The 25,281-nt window shown below is 38.8% G+C and overlaps 3 protein-coding genes across 5 annotated transcripts; 1 reads left to right on the top strand and 2 right to left on the bottom strand.

Annotated features, from left to right (window-relative positions):
• The first annotated feature begins 118 nt into the window (after positions 1 to 118).
• Positions 119 to 6,365, top strand: LOC134813486 (uncharacterized). The gene is made up of 9 exons (XM_063821296.1): positions 119 to 211; positions 357 to 491; positions 621 to 811; positions 1,057 to 1,177; positions 4,341 to 4,522; positions 5,091 to 5,258; positions 5,556 to 5,671; positions 5,783 to 5,917; positions 6,103 to 6,365. The coding sequence occupies exons 2-9, from the start codon at positions 426 to 428 to the stop codon at positions 6,333 to 6,335; spliced, it is 1,212 nt and encodes a 403-aa protein (XP_063677366.1). The 5' UTR covers positions 119 to 211; positions 357 to 425; the 3' UTR covers positions 6,336 to 6,365.
• LOC134813469 (eukaryotic translation initiation factor 3 subunit A-like) lies at positions 6,343 to 15,597 on the bottom strand. Of its 3 annotated transcripts, none has more exons than XM_063821267.1 (18): positions 15,324 to 15,597; positions 14,985 to 15,106; positions 14,575 to 14,738; positions 14,193 to 14,392; positions 13,910 to 14,034; positions 11,809 to 11,977; positions 11,106 to 11,276; positions 10,841 to 10,987; positions 10,438 to 10,592; positions 10,222 to 10,330; positions 9,804 to 10,112; positions 9,514 to 9,642; positions 9,181 to 9,414; positions 8,749 to 8,884; positions 7,912 to 8,145; positions 7,747 to 7,865; positions 7,250 to 7,582; positions 6,343 to 6,981 (listed from the first exon to the last, which is right to left on the bottom strand). In XM_063821267.1, exons 1-18 carry the CDS (start codon positions 15,585 to 15,587, stop codon positions 6,763 to 6,765), a joined length of 3,339 nt encoding a protein of 1,112 aa, XP_063677337.1. In that variant the 5' UTR covers positions 15,588 to 15,597; the 3' UTR covers positions 6,343 to 6,762. The 3 variants fall into 3 exon arrangements, with proteins under 3 accessions (XP_063677337.1, XP_063677353.1, XP_063677344.1); XM_063821283.1 differs by having other exon boundaries at positions 6,691 to 6,981; positions 7,747 to 7,863; positions 7,900 to 8,145; XM_063821274.1 differs by having other exon boundaries at positions 6,691 to 6,981; positions 7,747 to 8,145.
• Positions 15,598 to 15,908: 311 nt separating this feature from the next.
• On the bottom strand, positions 15,909 to 20,486 carry LOC134813458 (katanin p80 WD40 repeat-containing subunit B1-like). The gene is made up of 5 exons (XM_063821257.1): positions 20,268 to 20,486; positions 18,274 to 19,299; positions 18,023 to 18,174; positions 17,749 to 17,878; positions 15,909 to 16,921 (listed from the first exon to the last, which is right to left on the bottom strand). The coding sequence occupies exons 1-5, from the start codon at positions 20,391 to 20,393 to the stop codon at positions 16,580 to 16,582; spliced, it is 1,776 nt and encodes a 591-aa protein (XP_063677327.1). The 5' UTR covers positions 20,394 to 20,486; the 3' UTR covers positions 15,909 to 16,579.
• Between the last annotated feature and the right edge of the window lie 4,795 nt (positions 20,487 to 25,281).

The raw sequence follows: 25,281 nt of genomic DNA, 5'->3' as shown, positions 1-25,281 counted from the left end.
CATAAACTTTTTTTCAAGTGAGAACTTGACAATCGCCCTGGTACAATGTAATTTTAGCTATTATATATAATACTAACGTAAAATCCGCTTTGTTTAAAGTAACACCACTCTTAGGATGAAGAGGTTTCTCAGTCGAGCTCCCTCCTCTAGCTCTCTACAATATCTCTCTGGTTACCATGGCAACCCTCTCTCCCGCTATATTACTAACCATGTAACTACCGCAATTTCTTTATTTTATGTTATTTATTACATTTTGCGGAGAAAAATTAGCCGTGAGTTCTCGTCTTATTACAAGACTTGTTGAAATTTCTATTGCGCTCATGAAGTTAGAAATATTAATTTGTAAATAATCCCAGGCTGCTAAGATTCAGACACCTCTCGCCACCAACATTGAAGTAAACTCGGATATTCTCCGTTCCCTCAGAATGAGTTTCACCAAACTTCACAGCGATCTGCCTGTAAAATACCAGCGGACTGGCAAAATGGGCGGGGTGAGTTATTGTCGATTTCTATAGCAATGTCAATTATTGCTGGTTTCCATAGCAATGTGATTTTAATCGATTTGAATAAACTTTTGTATCAAATTCGAGTCACCCTCTGACTTTCAACTCGTGTTACAGACGATATACGAGTTACAAACACTAGAGACACGTGTAGCCAGGATACCCAGCAACCCAATAACACGACTAGAGGATTGGAGACAAGTCTGTAGAGATATACTGGACAATGCCAGATGTTATCCTCAAGGGATTCATCAGACTCTGCTGGAACACTGCAAAAGACTTGTCTACTCCCCTCCCGAGCATAGGAGGTAGTTGGCTTTACTTAATTTATGTTAGGGGTTGTTCGTGTATTACGTACTTTCACTTTTTGCCCAATTTTTAACCCCCTCCATAATCTGTTTTACAAATAGCTATTGTGTTAAAATTACACTAGCGTAGTCAATGTCATTCACCCCCTCAGTGATTACGTAATATGTATGTGAAATTTACTTCAATATTTCCCTGAATACCCGATATTAATATTTTAAGGGATCAGTCTAACTCTTTGTCACAGGGAGTTGCTGGACAAGATAATAACAAGACTGATAGATTGTGAGTACCCTATCAGTAGTTCCTTATACAACAGTTATCTATCTACAGTGTGGGCTCTCAGACTCGACATCGACCTCAACCAGGTAACTCTCCGGATATACAGGGTGTACCACATAAAGTGTGACTTTTTTCACTTCTATAATTTTGGACAAAAAAAATTCCTTCTTCCCAATCAACAATAATTTTCGCTCTTTCTAATGAACAGCTAAAATATTCGAACTACTGTGGTCTCCTATTAACGTGGTCTTGCTAGTCGATTTCTGTGGAATTTTCCGGTTCTTCTGGACTATCTAAATACGAAGCTTAGGAGATTTTCGTTCGACCAATTATGACAATGATAAAATTTGCGATTAACCCACCAACCTTAACAAGAAATATATTCAATGATATTGCCTAATCTCTCCTCGTTCACAAATAAATTACAATTTATGATCTAAAATTTACCACTTACCGGCGGATCACCCGTATTTGTCCTTTACCTGACAGAAAATCTCCCACCTGCCGAAATTTACTTTTCTAATAATTATTTTTAGAGATTTTTAAAATTGAGGTAAATTACAATACTTATCGTTATATTTATATGATGTGACAATTCTTGCTCTACTCCTTAGCCTCAATAAAATTATATCGTCAAGTACCCACTAACGTTACGAACCATTTCAATCTTCCATGCTTCAATCCCAGCTCCCTTATGCTGTCGACGAGGAAGAATCTTCCCCGTTTTCTCTGATTTAGACACTTTTCTTGTCAGTTTCTGCTGTAATTATAGTTTCTGCCCCGTAATTAAATTGTCTTTTTGGTCTGCTATTTAGTAATTATTGGCTGCTGCAACAGTATAAAAGTACAATCAGTGATATGATAGTTCAGCTTTCTTCGTTGTTCTCCCAAAGATATCCAGTACAGAAACAGAGACAAGTTCGAGACTTTTCCGGTAAAGACATCTGAAGATCCGTAACATGATGAGGCTACTAATCGTGATGACGGTTTTAATGATGAGCTTAGCTAAGGTTAAATCTGACAAAGACGAATCCCTGTCCCCCTGTGGTACTGAAAAGAGGGAAGAACTCAGCGAGAGTAATCTGGAATATTATGATACTGATCTGGCCCTAGAAGCAAAGGAGAGACTGAACTCACTAAAGACCGGTAAAAAACTCAAATCTGACGAAGTGATGAAGAAAGATGAGGATGGACATGAGGCAGCGACAAATATAATATCTACTTTGTGTAGGAGGATCTTTCTGTCCGGAAAGGTGCGAGGGAAGAACAGTGAGTGGACAAAATACGGATGTTTTTCGAAAGGTGACAAGAAGGTCTGGAAGGTCCTTTGCAAGTTTTCCTAATTCCTCTCTGTGGATATATTAATGTTGAATAAAGGCGTTGCTGTTGAAATTATCTTAAGAGGTTGTGTTTTCTCCCAGTTTTACTGAATTTATTTATATTTTCTGAGTTGAACTGGTAATTCTTTGTTTCATTTCTTCAAATCGTACTACGAATAAGTGCTGATAAATTCAATTTTCAAACCGACTTTGAAAAGTTGAGAATAAATTGATGCCAGTAGATTCAAACTGGCAGCGAAAATGATTGTGATACAGTATGGACAAAATGCAGGATGGACAAAATGTATACATTAGGGGTCGTTCACATATTACGTAATCAGCCGAGGGGGGAGGGGGGGTTTATGAATGCTTACTGTTGATTACGGGGGGGGGGGGGGTTTCGGTCGTTGATTACGTCATCAAAATTGTCTTTTTACCCTCTAGAATAATAACAATTTGACAATATTATAATTCAAATTCCACTCAATTTCACTCTGATAGTGATAAAATTTAGAAATTGATCGAATATCCGGCTATAATAGTAAGTAGTCTAGAAGGTGCTTGGCCGGATATCATAACAATGATTTCGGCTCATCATGATAGCATGATCAGGGTAGCATGAAACGTAGAGAAAAGTGTTTTCTAGGAAAAAAGTCAAGGGGGAGGGGGGGTCAGGCCATGATTTTGACGGATGTTACTCGTCTAAATTTCTTCGAAGTAGCGCGCGCCGCTTTCTTCTCGAAATGCCCGACGGCACGAGCTACGAAGTAGCGCGCGCCGGGCCAGATCATTAACAATGGTCAAGCCATGATTACGTAATATTGCTGTCAGGAGGGGGGGGGGGGTTGGGTCTTGATTACGGTTGATTACGAAAGGGGGAGGGGGGTAAAAATTGCTAAAATATTGATTACGTAATATGTGAACGACCCCTTATTATTAAACATCCATTTTACTACCCAATATGGCGAAAGTGAAATAAAGAATCAACAAGTTGCAGGCGGTTCCTGCAGTTTTAACAGTGAGACTGGGAGCAGCCACACTACACGAGACCTCCTTCGCACTGTCCACCTTCCTCCACCGCGCTGTCCACCCTCCTCCACCGCACTGTCCACCCTCCTCCACCGTGCTGTCCAGTGTCCACCCTCCAGCCTCCTCCACTGCACTGTCCACCCTCCTCCACCGTGCTGTCCACCCTCCTCCACTGTGCTGTCCACCCTCCAGCCTCCTCCACCGCACTGTCCACCCTTCTCCACCGCACTGTCCTCCCTCCTCCACCGTGCTGTCCACCCTCCTCCACCGCACTGTCCACCCTCCTCCACCGTGCTGTCCACCCTCCAGCCTCCTCCACCGCACTGTCCACCCTTCTCCACCGCACTGTCCACCCTCCTCCACCGCACTGTCCACCCTCCTCCACCGCACTGTCCACCCTTCTCCACCGCACTGTCCACCCTCCTCCACCGCACTGTCCACCCTCCTCCACCGTGCTGTCCACCCTCCTCCACCGCACTGTCCACCCTTCTCCACCGCACTGTCCACCCTCCTCCACCGCACTGTCCACCCTCCTCCACCGCACTGTCCACCCTCCTCCACCGCACTGTCCACCCTTCTCCACCGTGCTGTCTACTGCCGTAATGTCCTCCTTTGGCCAAGTTGGTTTAAGTGTTGGTGACAGTCAGAGATCATCCCTAATTAACTTGCTACACGTTGCATATTTCCCTTACTATAACCCTTACTATAACCAACACTTCAACACGTGAACGGTGAACCAACCTCAGCCGAATTTACCATTGGCTGAAGTTGGCTACATCTTTGTGACAGTAACTATCAACAACGAGAAGTCTATTCAACTTCAAGGATGAAAGTAATGACGGTTGTTTAGGTAACATTGTACCAGTAGATATAAACTTTAAATGAATTATCAATATTCCAGGTATTTGAGGATCTGAGGAAGCTGAATCTGCCGCTAAGCTACGATAATCACCATATTGTACAGTTATCAGACACAGTTTGCAACTTCCTCAGCTTACAAGGAGACTCCGCTGCGATCAGTCAGTGTTTTGACTCCTTCTCTACAAGCCGCAACTTCCCTGGTTTTACGGACCGCTCTTTCGGGTAAATACTAAATTTACTCTGAGGTGTGAGGGATAATCGTTAATCACCAATCTGCAATCATCCCAGTTTTCAATTTCCGCCATTTTCGCCATCCACTTATCCACTAGTCACTACCGCTCCCACTAAATCACTCGCCCAAATTTTTTTAAATGTTTGTGAAAAGACCCTGAGGGTATGAAAGAAATCTTTCAGTTTGATGTATTTTGGACGCTGACGTAGGGTAAAAATGCTTCCCTGGAGAGTTAAGGGCAAAAAACTATTTTGGTTACGTGACAGGCTAGTGAAACACGAATTCGATTGTTTCGGGTTAGGGTTATGCCTATAGTTATGGATAGCTTTGGGGTTATTAACATTATATGGTAAGGATTAAAAACCAAAGTCACGTGATGATTTTTGGGCGAGCGATTTAGTAAGAGCCAGTCACTACTCTTACCAAATCCCGTCAAATTTACCCACTTTGCATGTTGCATTACCGATATCCCAACCCGTGTACAGTGTAGCAACCCGTTAAAAAACAAGAATTCCTTACCTACTCAAAGCGTTATACTAATTGCTAATATACCCCCAGTATAGTAGCGGCAGCTCATATTATGAGAGGTGAGTTTGACGAGCTGGTTAAGTTACAGTCAGCACTAGAGCGCTGCGGGTCTATTAAGCTGGGATACCGCTTCTACTCTAGTGTAATGTTCAGTTTAGCAAGGAACGGTAACCTGGATCTACTGGACACTCTTCTCAGGTATGTTAGTGTGGGTGTAACTTTTATCTAACTTCTAACTTCTAACGGAGTTCTAATCACAAATCTCAGCCTCTAACGGGGTTCTAACCACAAATCTCAGCCTCTAACGGGGTTCTAACCACAAATCTCAGCCTCTAACGGGGTTCTTGCCACAAATCTCAGCCTCTAACGGGGTTCTAACCACAAATCTTAGCCATGCGGGAATTCGTTTTACTTGTAGTGCTCACAAACCATAACGGACATTGTTATATTTATAAGGTACGATAACTATTGCTTCCTCACAAATGTGATTTGCAGGAAAGACAAGATGGCCTGCGTGACAGGATTTGAGAATCACTTGGCAACTCTCTGTATAGAGCTTGTAAACAGTGGCAACGAGAACTTCATCTTGAACATTCTTCCTTACTTCCACGGTTTGTCACTTTGTTGAAATATCAGATGGACACTAATATCTAGACTCCTGTTCGATTTAGAATTTAGCAACGCTGTCTTCTAGATACAGTTAGTAAGAACATTATTTCCAGGAGTAAGTTATCAGTGGGGGAGAGTGTTGGAGCAGTTGGTGTGTGATCATATGAGCAGGGGAGCAGTTGGGGTGGGGGCGGATCTGCTGGTGCACGGTGGTGACCTCTTCAAGTTCCACAAACCCAGACAGCTTGGTGAGTTTTCAAGTGTTATCTCGATCACATTCAATATAAAAACGACCAACGTTTAATGTGGTATATCAATTGTAGCGTTAGGTAAGCGATGGTGTATTTGATGGTGTATTTGTAGTATAATATAAATAATACGATAACTTTCAAAACTTGTGATTTGAAAAAGTTACGATCACTTATCTTTGCAGATATATTTGAGTCGGAGACTTTGCCAGATATAATGCAGAACATTACGGAGAATCTGGATAACATTCTCGTACAGTTGGAACTGCGAGGAGTTGACACTCAATACATCTTTAATTTCGACAAAATATCAGACGACATTGTGCATGATATCGACCGGTTAGAGGGCGAATTTCCGGACAGTGATTGGGTTCAGAAACTTTATGACTATAAAATGAACAAGATGACTAAGGAATAGACTTGATGACATCTATAGAGTCAAATATAGTTTCATTAATTTATCGAAAGTTATAAAATTAGTCACAAGCTAGGTGTTTTCTTTTTATTTAAATTTTGATACATATATTTTCTATTGACATTACTATTGAACATAAAAGAGTTTCTCTTACTATGCAGCGTCAAACGAAACAAATATTAATAATTCCAGATGCGTAGTTATATGACTGGGAAAGTTGTTGTTCGAAATAGTATATATACAATATAGTACATACATAGTATATACACTTTTTCTGTGAACGATCCCCGCGAAATTTGAATGATGATTAGACATTTTTGAACTATGACCTTCCAAGAACAAAACACAACACCTATTTGCCAAAAAAAAGTAAGATTTTAAAAGACAACAAGCCAATTACAAAAGGTTACTATCAGATAAATTAAGACCCTCAATCACAGCTGTACTGATTCAAGCGAACAGCAATCATTGTCAATATGATGAATAGTTTATCGGCGATGGGGTGGCTTGTATGCTCCCTTAGCCGGCTTGGTAACTGTGATAAAACCATCCTGCTCTTCACCGTCTCCTCGTGGTCGAGCAGAAGCAGATGATCGCTGTCCGTCTCTTCCTTCTGGAGTACTTCTAGGTTCCATTCCGTCACGTTGCGCTGAAAATGCACAGTCATCATGGCGTTGCCCGTTGGTTCGCGCTGCTAGCGCGCGGCAGGATATTTTACGCGCACAAAGCTAATTGCTGGAAAGTCGCTTTTTTGACAAGCAAGGGGTAAAAATTTGCTAGTCGAAAAAGAACCTTGGCGAAGATTGAGGTTTCGTAATTAAACTTTTAAATGGTCGTTACATGAGCGAACTGTTTTAAGTAACTATCAACTGAACGATAAATAGTACGGGAGACACAAGCAGGTTGCTAAATCTCACCTCCTCCGACGGGCTCAGAACGTCTCGGTGGAGCAACGTTCTCAGTAGGTTTGGTGCGCGGTGCCAAAACCAGTCTCTTCCTCTGAGGTTGTGGCTCGTCCCCTCTACTATCGTCTTCACCTCGCATGTCGTCTCGTTTAAACTCATCTCTTCTTCCCCGGTCGTCTCTGCGGTCGTCTCGACGATCCACACGGTCACGGTCTCCTCGATCGTCTCGTCGCACGGGTTCGTCGCGGCGCACAGGTTCTTCTCGTCGCACAGGTTCTTCTCGTCGCACAGGTTCTTCTCGTCGCACCGGACTCTCATTACGGGTTCCAGATCGACGCCACGGCCCTAATAGAGAATTAGTTAGAACGAAACCACTAATAGTAGTAATCCAGACAACCTGATGTCTCGTTTAGATTCGCCACTCCCAAATGTTCTTAACACTAATGTATTGGATGGCCGAATGCCGATAAAGATGGGGTAAATTGCACAAAAAACAGACTTCTTCTGACCTTCATCTCTATCTTGGTCTCCTCTATCGCGATCTCCCCTGTCTCCGCCTCTTTCTCCGCCTCTTTCTCCGCCTCTGTCTCCGCCTCTATCCCATCTTTCTCCACCTCTGTCTCCACCTCTATCTCTGTCTCCACCTCTATCTCTGTCTCCACCTCTGTCTCCACCTCTGTCTCCACCTCTATCTCTATCTCCACCTCTGTCTCCACCTCTATCCCATCTGTCACCACCTCCGCCTCTATCAGATCTCTCCCTATCTTTCTGTGCCATCTTCTCCTCTACAGCCCTCATTCTAGCTTCCTGCTTCATTTGGGTTTCACGAGCCTCTTCATCTATCTTCATCTTCTCTTCTTTGAACTTCCTCAGCTCTTCTTCCTTTTGTTTCTTCTTGTCCTCTGCCTCTGCGAGTATATGTGATTATAATCAAAGTATTTATACATATATAATATATAACGTTCGAAAACAATTAATATTCATTCTAGTAGAGAAGTAGACTTGTTAGCAGGTTTTGAGTCTCACTTCGTGTAATACCATGATTATAAAATACATGGACACAACGTGCGAAGCGTGTTTTATCTAAGGGCGTTAAACTTAAATAGATATGAGTGAGAAATGTTAAATGTAACAATTATGAATATATAGTCAGGGATAATATGTGAAGGGTTCCTACAAGCGTTTGTAAGCCATGAGATACGCACACATTACCACAATTAAAGATCACCTACACGGGTCACATGCCTATGATGTGGAATAAAAGCAATTTTATATGACAACGGAATGTTATTCAACTTGTTTTCATAGTCATTAAGTGACGTCAGACGTGGTAAAGGTTTCAGCATAGTTTCGATACACACGAGTTTTTATTTCATGTACATAGTATCAGCTATCGCATTCCAGGAAATTAACACGGGTCTATCAGACTATCTAATATTATATCTCAGCTCTACCCGGGCATTCTCACTATCCCGAATCTATCTATAACAAATACATGAAATATCTGTTACCTTTAGCAAGTTCTTCCTTTCTTCGTTTTTCTGTGAGCTGTTTCAAAATCTCCATCTTTTTAGCATCCTTTCTCTCTTCTCTCACTCTCAACAACTCCTCTTCGAATCTGTTTACTTCCTCTTGGTGTTGCATCTCCTGTGGCGTCATGTTTTGTCATTAAGTTTTATCAATATTTATTAACTGAATATGCATTCATAATAAAACAAGAAGAGATTATAACGCAGAACTATAGTGTATAGTACACATTTGACATTGCAACACATAACACGCAATCAATAATATTGTTTTCGACATTCAATCTTCACAAGCAGTGACACGTACGGGATAGGAATGGCTTGTTTTTAAAAATATTCTGTCATTTGCTAAATTTAAATTTAGGAAATGATCATAAAACGCAACTAAAAGGATGTATAACATATTATGAATCCTACCTTCTGAGATAAGATGGTAGATACAAATTCGTCCTTATCGTCCTTCATTCTTAGTAGCCGCTTCCTGGTAGAAATATCGTGTTCTCGTTTCTTGATGGCCATCTCAATCCTAGTAGCCTCTTTCTCCTCCCACCATATCTTATCATCCTCTTGAGACTTCTCCCATTCTTCTTTCATCAGAGGTATCTCGACAAGACGCTGTGCTCGAGTGTAGTAGTCTAGTCGCTTCTCAACCTAATGTTAAATTGTTGATTATACATGTTAACTATCTGAGATATTAACTAAAGATAACTCAACATGATAAAACCACACTTCAATGTTCTGAAAGAGCACCTGTTTCATCTTGTGTTTGAGATCATCCTTTTCCTTGCTCATATACTCGATACCACGTGCCAGCAACTCCTCTTCCTCCATTCCAAGGAGTTCTTCCTCTGTCAGCCCTTCAAACGGCTTCTCTCCCAGCTGTTTAGTGGACACAGGGTTAGGAGATTTAAAGATATTTATTTTGAACGAGAAGTTAAAATTCAAACATTTAACATAGAGCATGTTGTAGTCAATTTTAGTTAAGCTAAATTTATACTAGTGGGTCGAATGACAAACTTGCAAAGGTTCAAAGCACCAACCTGTTCCATGAGTTTCTTGACTTTTTCCATCTTGAGGAGCTTGTCCTTGTGTTTCTCCTCGCGAGCACTCCTCTCCTCAGTTCTCCTCTTCTCCTCCTCATCACGACGCTTTGTCTCTGCCTTCTCTGCCTCACGACGTGTCTTCTCACGCTCCTGCAGTTCTGCACGCTCCTTCTCTGTGTTGAGATTCTCGTAATACTCCTTTCTGTGCTCTATCATCTCCTTCCTCTTGATCATGTTCATCTGGTCGCGCTTTGCGGACTTCATGTAAACACTGATAGAGTCGTGCCGTAACGCATCCTTTGCTTGCTGAGCATGGGTAACTGTCAGTTAGTGTGAACCTATATAACGTATTATAGTGAACATTTTATAATAGGCAAGGTTAACATCATAAATAAAGGTGAAATAGATTACTCACAACTTTCATAGTGGGTGAAATGAGGTCAACACTCTTGTTGAGAGCGCGGAACAGCAACACGAGCTGGTTTCTGAACATTTCACTAGGCATCTGCTGTACTGTAGGTCCACTGAGATATTGTAATAGATAACATGTATATTCTATAGACGGGCGGTCATATAAAGAAAAGAGATAGTGAAAGATAAAGTGAAAGAGAAAGTGGCAGTAGATACAGACCTAGCAGTCTCTTCTCTCTGGTACTGAATAGTGCTACCGAATATGAAGGTCTGAGTAGCATGGTCTATTCTCAGTTGCAGGTCTAGTGTTTTAGCAGGTTCTATAATCAGTAGCTCTAGTTCTAGTGGCTCTATGTACGGGATTAGAGACACGACCTGAAACGTAAGTATAATTATATGTCACTGCAGTACTATAATACCTCAGTATAATTCTTACAGGGTTAGTTGGCAAATAGCCAACATTTTTACACACCCAACACCAGAAATTGACTAACATTTTAACAAGTCAGGTGAGCGTATGTCATATTGTAGCATTGCATACACGCTAACTGCTAAGCCTCTTAAAACTTAACACCTATTGTATATATCAATGAATAGTGAAAGTGAAATAGTGAAAGTGTTACCTTGCTGATAGATATCTTGTCGTACACTTGAGCCAGCTGTCTCATGAGTCTCAAAACAGCAACTTGTCGTACATCAGCAGCGTACGGACTCAAATCGGGGTAAAGTTTCTCTACCTCAGCTAACATGTTGTTCACCAAACTACACAGCTACAGATTATAAAGATTATTAGTGTCGTAACATAGACATTTGAAAAGCTCGATCTACGACCTACTACATCCCATGATATAAGATACCAAAATAATAAAATATCAGTCAATAAATCACCTTAAGAGGCTGGAAATCAATCTCCAGTATTTTGAAGAGTGGCTGGAGTTCCGGGTACACTTTGCTGGGTATTCCCTGTTTAACTATGTCAGCTATTAGCGTCTCTCTGGTAGGAGCATGTTGCAGGTCCAGGTACGAGGCCAGCGTCATGTTCTTATCTTTTGTACTGTTCTGAGAATTGAGGGAGTGTAGTGTGGAGCATTAATGAATTAGGTTTAAATACTGTAGGGGACTCTTTACATACATGGTTCATATTACAGTTCGGATATACTGCTAAATTTTGTGACGTCACACTACGTCACACCTCACATTACGTCACACCTCATCCCAATGACAAAAACACTTGGAGCCCCCAATTGTTGAAATAATGCTTTGTATTATTAACTTTGCTGTTTTGGCGTGAGTAAACTAAAAACTGTACTCCACGGTATTTGATTACTCAACTTGACGAATTTCAAGGATGATGTTAATCTGATAAAAAAAGAAAGTCCCTTTGTTATCTAGTCTGTCAAAAATTTGAAATTTCGATGATGCTGACGACCCAATTGGAATAACTGTTTTAGTCGCCCTTCGAAATTACAAGTCGCTTGCTAAGAGATATATTGTCTAAATCCTCGTAGTTTTGTCATTGGGAACATCATCTCACCTACGTGATAACCCACGTGATATTTCACTGCAAGATATTTTCCTGCAGTTCACTAACCTGCAGATCAAGATATTTCTCATTCTCGCTCATTGAAGCAGGTAGAGGTATAGCGAGTGTAGCCATAAGTACACCAGATGCTAACATCTGTTTCTCTTGTATAGTTGCTGTTTTCTTCTGGTCGAACACTAACTGATAGTGCTTCATCAGTGCACATGCCTCAAATAATCTGTACAATAAGTTATATTATTTAGTTGTTATTTCTTAGATAATCTGCACGTGCACACCAAATTATGTAAGCTGATAACTAAATAAGGTGTACATTGTACAATTATATTTAAATTAATACGGGTATATGGCCCCCAGAATATAGGTCGTTTTTTGAGCACTTAGAAACAGGTGTTAAAACTACTTCTAAGCATGTTTAGGGCTGTAAATATGTACATAATAACCCTTTAAATGTTTCTTGGGTAGTTGAAAATAATTATTAGGTTTTTAAGTGTACTTTTTTTTCACCTGTAAAAATACCATTTTTTAACAGGGCCCCCAGAATATAGGTCCAAACATCTGTTCCTAAGTTGTTCTAAAATTGTCACAGACAGTTATATGCAGTCAGAATATGTTGCTGAGACTGTATTGATGATGCCAATGGCTCCAGATACTAAATTGAAATGGTTTAGAGTATACTTAATAGCAAAAAATCAAAAACTACGGCCCCCAGAATATAGGTATGCAAAAATCGTCCTCAAATACTCCACCTTCATACATTTTGATGATGCCATCTCTTCAGCATATGTTCTTTAACTGTTTCTCATCACTACCCCACATTCCTTAATGCTCAGGGTGACAGAGAAAATGCAGAATCTTGGTCGCTATTTTTTTTTTTTAAACCTATATTCTGGGGGCCATATACCCGTAATGAGTAAAATCTTTAATTTTACTAGTTAAAAAGCTTTCATGCACTCATTTAGTAGGGATCTTAACTAAATACTTAAATAAGATTGAAGGAGTGTCCCTAGATATGATTGAGGGGGGCTGTTTTTATCTGTATCAATACAATGTGCACCTCAATGACTGTAAATCAGACATTTTTGGCCGCCAAATTTTTTTAAAGGCCTAACTCAAAATTCTGTCCCAAAACTTAAGGTCATGAGACAATTCTACGTTGATTCTGAAAATTTCATGTGAAAATATTGAAACCCTATTGAGTTCTATTGTTTTGAGCGAAGTCAGTTTGAGATATGGGCGATTTTGTTCATTTTTTGCGATTATTTGAACACAGAATCCACAGTTAGGTAGATATTGAGCTGATAATCATAGAGAATGTGTAATATATGCTTACCTTCCATATAAAGTTGGTTTCATTCAAAAATATTGATATTTGACCAATTTATGGACCAAAATCGATCAAATTTGGTGCGTATGCCCAAATATGGGCATATGGTTTTTGTTTTTATCCCATAACTCGGCCAATTTTTATCCAATTTTGATAAAACTTGATATGTGGGTTCAGGAGACTAGTAGCTACAAGTAGAGCATCCCAAAGCATGGTTTTGGGCATGTTCAGGGTTTTTGACCAACCTATATTCTGGGGGTCGTATAGACCTATATTCTGGGGGCCCGTAAAATTGTGGTGGCCATAACTTTTTTCCAAATTGTCAGTTTGCAGATGTCTCGATGAAAAGATAGCTTAAAATAATACTTATACTCATACCAGTAGTCTTAATGGCATGATATGTGTTGGACAGATTTTTGTCATGACAATTTTTCGCCATATTTACCCCTCTAGAAAATGACAACATCGTTTAAATCTTTCGCTGTCATGACCAAATATACCAAAATACCTCATGTAGGTCCAAAATTTTTATCCAGAAACATTAGTTACATGTTTTACTCCAACATAGCAGTAACAGATCCCATTAGTATCGCTTATCTTGGTTAGAACTGTATCCATGACCTATATTTTGGGGGCCACCTATATTCTGGGGGCCATATACCCGTACTCAAACAATCTGTACAATACGATATTTCAGTTATTTGAATCAATTCCGATTGAAGTTAATCGGAGAAATACTGAAATTAAAAGCGAAGATTGTTCTATGTATCTATGGTAAAGGAAACAAAACAGTTATATTTAATTTCAAATTAATGAAGTGATCACCTGTTGTTAGCCTTGCTGAAGACCAGAGCCTGTTTCTTGTAGTAGTTCGCAAGAGCCTGGGGTTTTGGTTTCTTCTTGCTCAGCTGCATCAAACTGTGGATATCGTTTATCGTCTTTATAGCTTCCTGGGAGAGCGAGTTACATAAAACCGTGCAATATTCGTAGTACTTCGGGATTTAACTGCGAATAATTGGCTTAACAGACGCTGCCAGTTGGAAAAGTGGATATTTGATTTTTTAAACACAATTAGACTGAAAAATGAAACAAGAGAGAAAGTAGGTACCTGCCAGAGACTGATCTTGATAGCACAATCTAGCTGGTATAGCCTGGTATCGAGATGTAACTGCAGAGATACAGGATCGTTGAGGTTGATAGAGTTGGTTTGGTGGGAGTGTTTGATTATCAGGTTGAGATGGTTCCTGACACTGTCTGATAACTTTCTAAACTCTGTCTTCCTCTCGTACTTTATACAGAATGTGAACGCTGTAATGGTTACAGTTAGAGGAGGTATGTGTGTAGTGTTACTATGGTTACCATCATTACCTGGGGTTTCATATTCGCCTTTTGTAGTCACGGTCTTTCGGACTATATATCGTATTCAAATCATTACCAGAAACAGAGATAAGTAGTCACGTGGTGTGACGAGTCACGTGGTGTAAACTAACCGAGCTGTGCCATGTCCTGGTAGAGTTTCTCGACCTTGTTGTTGTTCTTGAGAATGTCGAGCACGTGTCTGTAGACCTCCCACAAGAACTTGACCCAGGGTGTGAGCACAGTTCTGTCAGCTCTGTCCTGGTCATCCTCTCCAGATACAGTAGCTAACATCAGACTGAGAGATGGAGGGAGTGAGAGGGGGCACTGAGACACAGGGTCCGGGGGCGGGGGACTACTGTGGTCATATCGCTTACTTTATCAGGGTCTTTCAATGATCAAGTTTTTAAATCATGTTTAATCCACATTTAGTTGATAGCTTGTTACTTCAGTTACCAAAATCACGTGATATCAGTAACCATAAAAACTAAAGTCACGTGATATCAGTAACCATAGAAACTAAAATCACGTGATCTCTACGAACCTCTCAGGAGTGTACAGCATATCTAGATCGTCTACATTAGCCATGTCTCCTTTAGAGGACTTAGCTTCTTTGCTCGCTTCCTCGGCCCTGTTTTCTGCTGTGTGAACAAATCGTCTGATAACCTGAGAAGAGGAGATGTTATAAAAGAGGAGAGATTGTAGCAGTGTAGCAGTGTAGCAGTGTAGCAGTGTAGCACTGTAGCACTGTTACAGTGTACTAGGAAGGCTGAAAGGTTGGTAAACTCGGCGAGCAAGTCATGAGGCATCTTGAAAAATGTTAACTTTTAGTAGAAATAGTAATATGACGTGGTGATCACGTGTAAGTAGTTTGACAACCCACCTTCTCCAGAGAGTTGATGTCAGTATTCTGAGTAAGTATCTTGTACTGATAGAGACCCTCCTTGGCAGCATGCCCCTTCTTCAGCTCCACACACAGAGACAAGTAGAGCGTTATGATAGGCTCGTGTAGATCGTGCTGGTATTGACGATGTCTGCGCATGCGCAGCACCTCGTGCAACGTGTCCAGTGCATCATTCTTCTTGTTTACCTCTATAAACTCTTTGGCTCTTTTAAGGGCATTTTCAGGGTTCTGAAAATACACCATCCTACCCTGAATAGCTGGTCAGTAAAACTTATTAAATAAACAATTGTTCACAAACTTGAAATAACGATTGTTTCATGACACTACAGAATCGTCTTAGGCCGGAATTTCTCAGTTATTCTGACAACACGTACACCCATATTGACGTTTAAATTTGTGATATGAAGGAAGAACTTAAATAGTCAAGGTAAGCTTCTAACTGCGAATGACTGGTCAAATACATCCTTTGAAGCGTTGATAGGCTTCACTTGATCATTTTGTGAACGGTGTATAATTTGTCCAACAAACCAGCTCTATTCCGCTCTATTAACTGTACACAAAGTCTTGGAAGTTCTATAAACAAAATTTAATATATTTACAGATAAATTACTTTATATCATATATACAGCTTTAAATAGACTCAAAACAATTTTCAGGCAGTGAAATGCCTTAAACTTGGCCCATGCAGTTAACGCCCATTACAGAGTCCGATTTCTTAACGAAACGAGGCATATTAACACAAAGTATTACCCAGGTCAGACTTAGATAACACTTAGATAACACTTAGATAACACCTATATAACAAGGTAACCCTTTGTCATTGGTGGCTTTTAACCCAAATAAATATTTTAAAAATTTAGCTCTAAAAATCGTATAAAAACTCATTTTAAACAGCCTATGGAAAGAGGCTCAAGCTTGTGACATTGAATCACATGTGATATTATATATATTTTTGTAGAATGTAGATGTTATGTCGTACTAATATATATATTAGTACGACATAACATCTACATTCTACAAAAACACTTCTTAACGGGTGATTATGATCATCGACAATAAATTAAAAACTTCTGTGATCCAACTTCTCGACTTTAAACCAAATAATTTAGTAACCTTCACACTCAATATGAACTCAGCGACCAAATTTCTGCAATCCTAACTCAGGCTCCCTCTTAAATCAAATTACAATCCACTGTAAATAATAACCAATAGGATCAGAACCAAACTAGAAATCTCTAATAAAAACTCTCAGAAAGCTTAATAATTTCCCGGATAGCGCTGCCAAGTTTGCCTTGCGCACTGGAGTGTCTGGTTATCTCACGACTGATATTAGCTATCTGCTGGTGACACAGATGGCACTTCTTATACCGCTCCTCCCGCGTAATGTCAATGTTACCCACAGGCGGTGCGTTCATGTTATCCTTGATGAGCTGGCCAAAGCTTCTGATAATGTGTTTGAGAGTGCTGCATGCGACGAAGAGGTGGTTCTCGTGTTTGGAGTGGAAGAGTGTGCGCAGTGCGGGGAGGACTATCGTGCAGATGTGCAGATCCCAGATAGCTGGCCTGCTCTGGATTACCTGAGCAGCAAGTGTTATTTCAGTGCAGTTTTACACGTTTATAATGTGAGCTATCGTATGAACGAAACAACAGAAGCTTTTAAAGTAACAAGTGGTTTGACTGATTATGGATCAGAGATGTTTAGGATTGGCAGATCCGGTCTTAATCTTGTTTCAAGCAATAGATGTAGTAGAAATTTAACTAAAATCAAAAATATCCAGAAGTCTTTTCTCCCGGAGCGAGTTATTCCATATTGGAACAAACTACCTCCGGACGTCAAGAACTCTGACAGTTTTAGGCTTTAAAATTAAATTAGAAGGATTTAAGAAAGATATGATTTCTAAAAGTATACTATATTACTAATGATTGCTTTTTTTTGGAATGTTTCTAATGAAGTTTCAGTAAGAATTGAGGGAGCCAGTTATGTCAGTAATAAAGAGAAACATAACGATTATCTTTGGTTTCATCCTAATATGTGGCAAAGAAGCGTTTTATAAATCTTTATTCCACTGGGAAGTTTGATTAGGTTTTTAAAATAGGATAATGTTTTGATAAATATTTTTTAAATATTGTATTTGATATATAATTAATGTTGGTGGGGAAATATATATTATATATTTGTTCACATAGTGCGATGATATTTTGTAGACATGTGTGATGATGTGATGTCATAAATTTTACTTTACTTTGACAGACTTGATATATAATAAATGCTTGATCATATACATGATTATTGGGTATTCCCTTTAACGGGATATTTCAATCAATTTTGCAGTCATTGTCAGAATTCACACCAGGAAGGCCAGTAAGAACTAAAAAGATATAACACAAGTAGAACTGTATGTACCTGTAAAATATCTACAGTAATGCCCTGCTCGTTCAGACCAATAGCAACTTCAAGTGCTTGTTTCAGATCTCCTTTACTCCAAACAGTGCGTACATACTGCAGATTCCGCAGTCTTGCTTCTAAATTATCTCTGTGAAGATGTGTATTCAGAGATAGATTACAGGAACACAAATATAATGCACACTTTAAATATAAAACTAGTTCATTATTCAGGAAATATATCGGTAGGAATTGGAGCACAGTAACGTATGTATGTCTTGTGTGATTAACTAACCTGATACCCCGATGGCCACCTGCAGCAGTTTTCAGGAAATCTGACTCAGTCACGGTTTGCTCAGGCTGATTGTCAAGGAGACTGATCTTACCGAGCGCATTGGCTGCAACATTCACTTCTGCATTCTGAGATAAAGGTCCATATCTCGGCTCCTGAGGGAGTCGTCAGTTATAACTTAGGTATTTCAAGATTACACGGTAATTGATCATATTGCAAACTGAAATAAGAATAGTATTCGTTTAATTTGATACCTGAGTTGGTCCCTTTTGTTCCCAATGTTGAAGATTCTTTCTCTGTTTAGGTGGGGTTCTCTTCAAGGGCTCCTGTCTGGCAGGTTGAGAAGGTTGTGTCGGCTGCAAGATTGCAGGTTGTGAAAGTGCTGGTTGTGATCTGGGGACACTGGGTCTGATTGAGGGGGCTTGTGTGGGGGCAGAAGGGGGAGGTCCTGTTTCACTTGTTTCAACTAATGGTGTCACATCTCCATTAAAAGGTTTCAGTTTGCCAATGTCAACTACCCACACAGCAACGTTTGTGTGCTGGAAAGAGGCCCCAATGAGCTGGTTTGATTGAACCGACATGTCGGCTACTTTTCCCCAGAAGATACAGAGACTGTCATAGACCCGGGCAGGCTCCCACCCATACACACGCAAACTGTCCTCTGCTCCACTAAACAAGGCATCTCCCTTAGGATCGTACACTATCTTTTTAATAGGTTTAGCCTCACTGCTAGTGGTAGACACCAGGTCAAACGTCTCTAGATCCCAAAACTTGACTGTTTTATCAGAAGATCCTGTGGCAAGGAGAAACTCGCACGGATGAAACTCTAAACATGATACACCAGCATCGTGCTGTTTGAACTCTTGGATCACTTTAGAGGTTCCTAGATCCCACATCTTAACTGTGCCATCTTCAGATCCTGTCACAATCCACTTACCATCGGGACTGAACTTGAGACAGTTAATTCTTCCACCATGACCTTTATAGGTACAAATACAACCCTGTCTTCTTGTGTCCCATAGTCTTACATTAGTATCAAGTGATCCAGATGCTAGAAATTTACCATAAGTATGAAAAGCAAGGGCTGATATATTAGCTTTGTGTCCAGACAAAGTTCTGACAACTTGTGCCTTATCAATGTTCCATAGTTTGATGGTTCCAGATGCACTGCCTGCAACTACATGCTCCTCTGATTCATCAAAACCAACACAGTCTATTCCACTTGTATGTCCACTTAGACTCAGAGTTACAGTGGGAGACCCAATCGTCCACAAGTTCACCTGTAGAAGTAAGAACATGATATTATTATTAAATCTAAAATAGCTAATAATTTAACTAATTATCAACAGGCCCCTTAAAGTGGGCAATAACATACTAATTTAGTTTTAAACTAATTACAACACTACAAATCTATTACATTTATTGAGAATTATGTAGTGTAATGGGATGGAAGTATTTTAAGCGGGCATATCCTGTCCAAACCCAGGATGCACGACATAATAATAATGAATAAATACAACATTTATAAACCGCCTTATAGCTAAATCATATAACTCGATATAATTTAATCCTGGAGATAAACTCCAGTGCTTTCTAAAGCGGCTCTTACATTAACTGAGCTTAGTTTAATTGAAAATTAGACATGACAAGTTCATTTTACCTATGTAAATGCAAAATCAATCAAATGCTAGAGAAAAGAAGTATGTTTGAAGTTTGGTCTTTAAAGATGTAACTGACTCAGCTGATCTCATGTCGTATGGCAAGGAATTAAATACTTTAACTGCACAGTGACTAAAAGCTTTCTCTGTGTTTACATAGTTAGGAGAGGGCGGAAAACTAAGGTAAAAATAATCATTATCAAGATGTACATTTTTAAAACTTTGATGCCTAGGAGATATCAACTCTTTTAAGTAAGGAGGAGCTATATTATTTAAACACTTGTAGGCAAGTAGGGCAATCTTAAAATCTATTCTAAACTAACTGGTAGAAAATGAACTTTCTTAAGTAGTGGAGTAGTGTGTGCCTTTCTTCCTCTCCCGAAAATAAATCTTACAGCAGAATTTGTTTTAACTTGTTTGCATGAAAAGCATCAATACGCTATATAAGAACATGATAATGATTGTTAGTAAGTATTAAAACATCGGGAAATGCAAAAACCATTGTTGTGACATAATCAAGAGGTTTAAAATTGCACAATAAATTATCAGGCCCGCAACTGTGTGATACAGTTACAAATTTTGTAACTTACTTTTCTGTCCTCACCGCCAGTTGCCATAAGCCTAGCCTTCTTGGGACCTAAAGCAAGACAATTGACATTGCCTCCATGAGCAGCGAACTCTTGGAGGCGCCACGCTCTTTTGCTTTGAAAAGTCATTTCTTTTAGACGTCAAAAACCAAAACCGTCACGCTGCTGAAGGGACCAGTGGCATCAACAATACATTATCCTATTGCTATATTTAATTGTTAAGAGGACCATGCCAGAATGAAGCTAACTCCAGACATAAATAATACTACTTCTATTAACAAAGGGACTTGGAGTATAAACGACCAATTTTGCATAATTGTCTATCCGACCAAGAATTCAGGAGGCAAGGGTGGGTGCGTAAACTCTATGGTCTGCACTCTCCGATCCTGTGTCACCCTGGATTCATTTCAACGTATTTTTGGTAAAAGTATATATACTTTCTGGTCACTCTCTTGCTACTCCAAGTCCCCTAAGATATATGGTCTAAAGTTTGCGCTAGTTATATTTATAAAATATGTTTTTGTCTGCTTTAACTGATACTAAATAAAATTGTTGTTTTCTTGAAATTGTTGTTTTCTTGATACACAGGTATTGAATTACACAACTTTCCTAATTCATTAATTTAGTTTTAATTTTATCTCGGATTCCTCTAACAATAACTGAATAGTGATGAAATCAAGGTGAAGTTGTTAAGCTTGGTACAACCAGTGAATCCACTTAGAATTGTACCATACCCCTACGTATTTTCCCATACCCCAATTCTATATCGAACACCTGATTGACATAAAAGTATCCAGACTAAATCAGGAAGACTGCAACTGGCAGTGCTCCCCCCCCCCCCATCCCTAAAATTGGACAAATTATGTGATTATAGAGGATACGCTGGTAATAACTCTAAAAAAGTGTGTTTCTAGAGCAAAACGCACAGTTTTGCTAGTTTTATTACTTTCAAATAATTGAAGGTATGTGACATGGACAAGTAGTGGAATCGTATACAAGCTATAACGTAAACTCTGACCAGACAAGGCCTCAGACCGATCAGTGAACACCTTCTTCACTTCTCATTTATTTTTTTTAAAGTTAAATAAACAAAGTGAATAAATTACATTCAATTTCAGCAATGGCCAATTGGCTGACTGTAAGGTCATGGCCTGAACAAACAATTTTTTTAAATAGTCAAGTGATGCTAAAGCAGAGCACAAATGTGTAATAAGTTAATAGATTGTGATGCATGGCCAGGTAGCGCAGTTGGTTAGCCAGCTTTGCAATCGTGAGGTTGCGGGTTCAAATCCCACTGCCTGCCTGGTCGTGGGGTGAGTGTCGTTGACATTCAGCTAAGGATCGTGAGTGGTCTATGCAGCCCCCCGGTCTACTCAGCCGAATACTCGAGAAATCAGGTGTGAGGGTTTAATGAGGAGCTGCACATTGCAGCAAAGTCTCGGGCGAAGAAAGTATGGTACACACTACCTTTACCGTCACTGGCTTAAAAAAACAAATCCTTCGGCTTCCTGTAATTGGCTGGTTGCACTTGTGTAACAATATGGCTGTTGGAATACTCCGAAGTAAAATAAGTGTCTAGATAAAAAAATTACGCAGAGCACAGATAAAAATACTGATTCAATGATTAAAATTATACTGTGAGTGTCAATAAATTACTGTGTCATAAAAAAAAGGAACGATGTACACGTGATATTAGATTAGATTAGATTAGATTAAGAATAATGACATAAACATCATCACTAGTTTTAAACATTCTTTCTGATTTCCTCATTATCAGAACTGTGAACATTTCACAGCCTTCGTCATTAAAAAACAAACAAATTCTATAAATAACATAATTGTCATAATTTATTTACATATAAAAAAGTTTAAAAAGTTAAAAACCGTTAATTTAAAATAAATAAATAAAAACAAATTCATGAGATATTTATTCCCTTTCTCTTGGCAACACGAGGATTTTTATATAAATATTGGACTTGTTGCTTCTTCTTTTCGATATAATTTACACCCTCTATTTTTGCTAAAACTATATTTGACACTTCCCAAAAGTTGCCTGTGTCTACTAAATTATTAGTCTTTTTAAATTCTTCTAGATTAATTTTAAAATCAATAACAGACACTGAATTTCTAACAAAAGATGGCAATTTATTCCAAAAGCTGATAACACGCTCTGATAAAAAATTATTAGACAAGGTTTTAATATTTCTATCAATATTGTTAGATTTAGTGCTAACAATTTTATCTCCCGATCTACTTAAATTGAAAATATCTTTTCCATACTCAACCAATCCATTTACAATTTTGTAGGCTTCAATCAAATCTCCTCTAACCCGTCTCTCTGCGAGTGTTGTAATCTGTAAGGCATCCAACCTTTCACTGTAAGGAAGTGTTCCAATATCATCAATAAGGCGTGTGAACCTTCTCTGGACATTTTCCAGTTCAATGATAGTAGCCCAATTCCCATGGCAGGCAGGTGGAGACCACAACTGAGCACAATACTCCAAGTGGGGTCTTATTATAGTTTTATAAACATTTCTCATAACATTAATTTCTCTTATAATGAGATTCCTTGTAACCCATGCAATCATACTGTTTGCTTTACTAATACAGCTTTTAATATGTTTCGACCATTTCAAATCTGAAGAAGTTAAAACTCCAAGATCTTTCTCTGCTTCAATACATTCAAGTGTAACACCACTAAATACATATTCTTGAAGGGGATTTTCATTAAATGGAACATGCATTATTTTGCATTTGCTAGGATTAAACTTTAACAGCCACTCATTTTGCCAGTTTTGCAAGCTTTCTAACATATTGAAAGTGCTTTCAGTGTCATTGGCATCCATAATAACTTTAAGATCATCTGCAAACAGTTTAGATATACCATTAATACAATCAGGCAAGTCATTGATAAAAATGACAAACAATAAAGGACCTAAAACAGACCCTTGTGGGACGCCTGATAAAACATCACGAAGGTAGGAATATGCTCCACCAACAAATGTCTTAAATCTTCTTCCAGATAAAAAGTCTTTCACAATATCTAAAGTGTTACCACTTATACCCAAATTTCTCATTTTTGTAAGTAGTCTATGATGTGGAACACTATCAAATGCTTTACAAAAATCTAAGTAAAACACATCTACGGGTGCACCATCTTCTAATAGTTCGATGATACATTCTACACTCTCTAATAGATTAGATAAACAGGATTTACCTTCTACAAATCCATGCTGGTTTGGATTTATTTTCTTACTAACAAAACTCATAATATGCCTCCTTACTAATTTTTCATATAATTTACATAAAATGCATGTAAGTGACACTGGCCTGTAATTTAGGGCATCTTTCCGACTACCCTTTTTATAAAGAGATGTAACATTTGCTGTCTTCCACTGTTCTGGAATTTTTCCACTTGAAGCACATGTTTGAAATAATTTAGTCACAGCAGAAACAAAACTTGAATTATGTTCAAGTTCTTTTAATAATTTAGGATGAATGCCATCTGGCCCTTTACTTTTACTAATATTAATTCTTTTCAGTTCTCTGCCAACATCATCCATTGTTATCTCAATATTTTCAATGTGTAACTCATCCGCAATAAAATAACATTCTCTGTTCAAAGGTCCATCTGGTTCTTTGACAAAAACTGAAGCAAAAGCATCAGCCAATACTTCGGCAGTTTCAAAATTACTTTTGGTCAAAGATCCGTCCGGTTTTTCCAGGGATGATACACAACTTTTTAACACTCTTTTCCCTCTTAAATATGCATAAAATGGCTTCGTATTATATTTCATACACTGTGTAATTTTTCTTTCATAATTAACTTTACACTTAAATGACTTACTATCAAACTGTCCTTGTTGGTTCAGTGCAACATTAAGATTTTCAGAAGAAGGATTATTATCAAAAATATACCAACATTTATCTGTCTTTTTCCTGCATCTTTTTAAGGATGAATTTGCCCAAGGCTCACATTTAAAGTTCTTTTCCGTCGGAACTATATCAGATACTAAGTTAAGCTTTGAGTGTAACTCACTCCACATATCTTCAGAAGTTAAAGTACCCTCACTAAAAGACCAGTCAATTTCAGCTGATCTGTGTAACAATTCTTTGCCAGAGACTTTTCCCCATAACTTTCTAGGCTCCTTTGCAGCCTCATCATCTTGCTTACTGTTACTAAGACTTAGATTTAATTCTACATTAAAACAAACATGATCGCTCTTCCCCAAGGGGGAGACAATCATTACTTCATTGACAATAGCTTCGTTTGTAGAGAGAACCTGATCTAGTGTACTCTCTTGAAGTTTACCGCTGACAACTCTACGTCTGGTAACTTCATCTGTGATATACCAAACCAAGCCATTGTCTTGTACACATTCCATAAAATTCTTTTCTATAATTAAACCCTTATTACTTGTTCCTAAAGGAGCATTAACAGTTCCACTAAGCCAAGATACATTTGGTAAATTTAAATCTCCAACTAGGATTGATTCAACATTAAAAACAGCTAGTTTTGCAATCATTTTGGTCATCGCATTGTTCTGCGCTTTAGAAAGAGACATTGATCTATAAATACATGCAATATTTACCCTACCAATGTTGCTATCGAATTCAACAGCAATCGAATCAGTGACCCTAAACCAATCTATAACAACTGGGTTCAAAGAGTCTTTAATATAAATAATACAGCCTCCACCACTACTAACAGAACTTTCTCCTACTTCTTCATTAACTGTAAAATCTCTATCTTTTCTAAATATTTTGAAACCAGGTATGCTAATTTCAGCATCAATAATTTCATTGTTAAAATGAGTTTCATTTATGCAAACAATGTCAGACTGGTACAGCGAAACAGCATTTCTCAATTCACAAAACTTATTATATAAACTATTACTGTTACTATAAAACAATTTAAGGTTTAGGCATTCTATAGCTTTGCTTTCTCTGCAAGTCGCTTTCTCCGTTCCTGTCTCACAAAAAATTGGACGTCTCTGTCAGCTCTGTTCAGATCCTG

The sequence above is a fragment of the Bolinopsis microptera genome, chromosome 1 (genome assembly GCF_026151205.1).
Source record: "Bolinopsis microptera isolate Bmic1 chromosome 1, MBARI_Bmic_1.0, whole genome shotgun sequence".
Classification (NCBI taxonomy): Eukaryota; Metazoa; Ctenophora; class Tentaculata; order Lobata; family Bolinopsidae; genus Bolinopsis; species Bolinopsis microptera.
The sequence above is the reverse complement of the archived record's forward strand: the minus strand, read 5'-3'. Positions and strand labels throughout refer to the sequence as shown.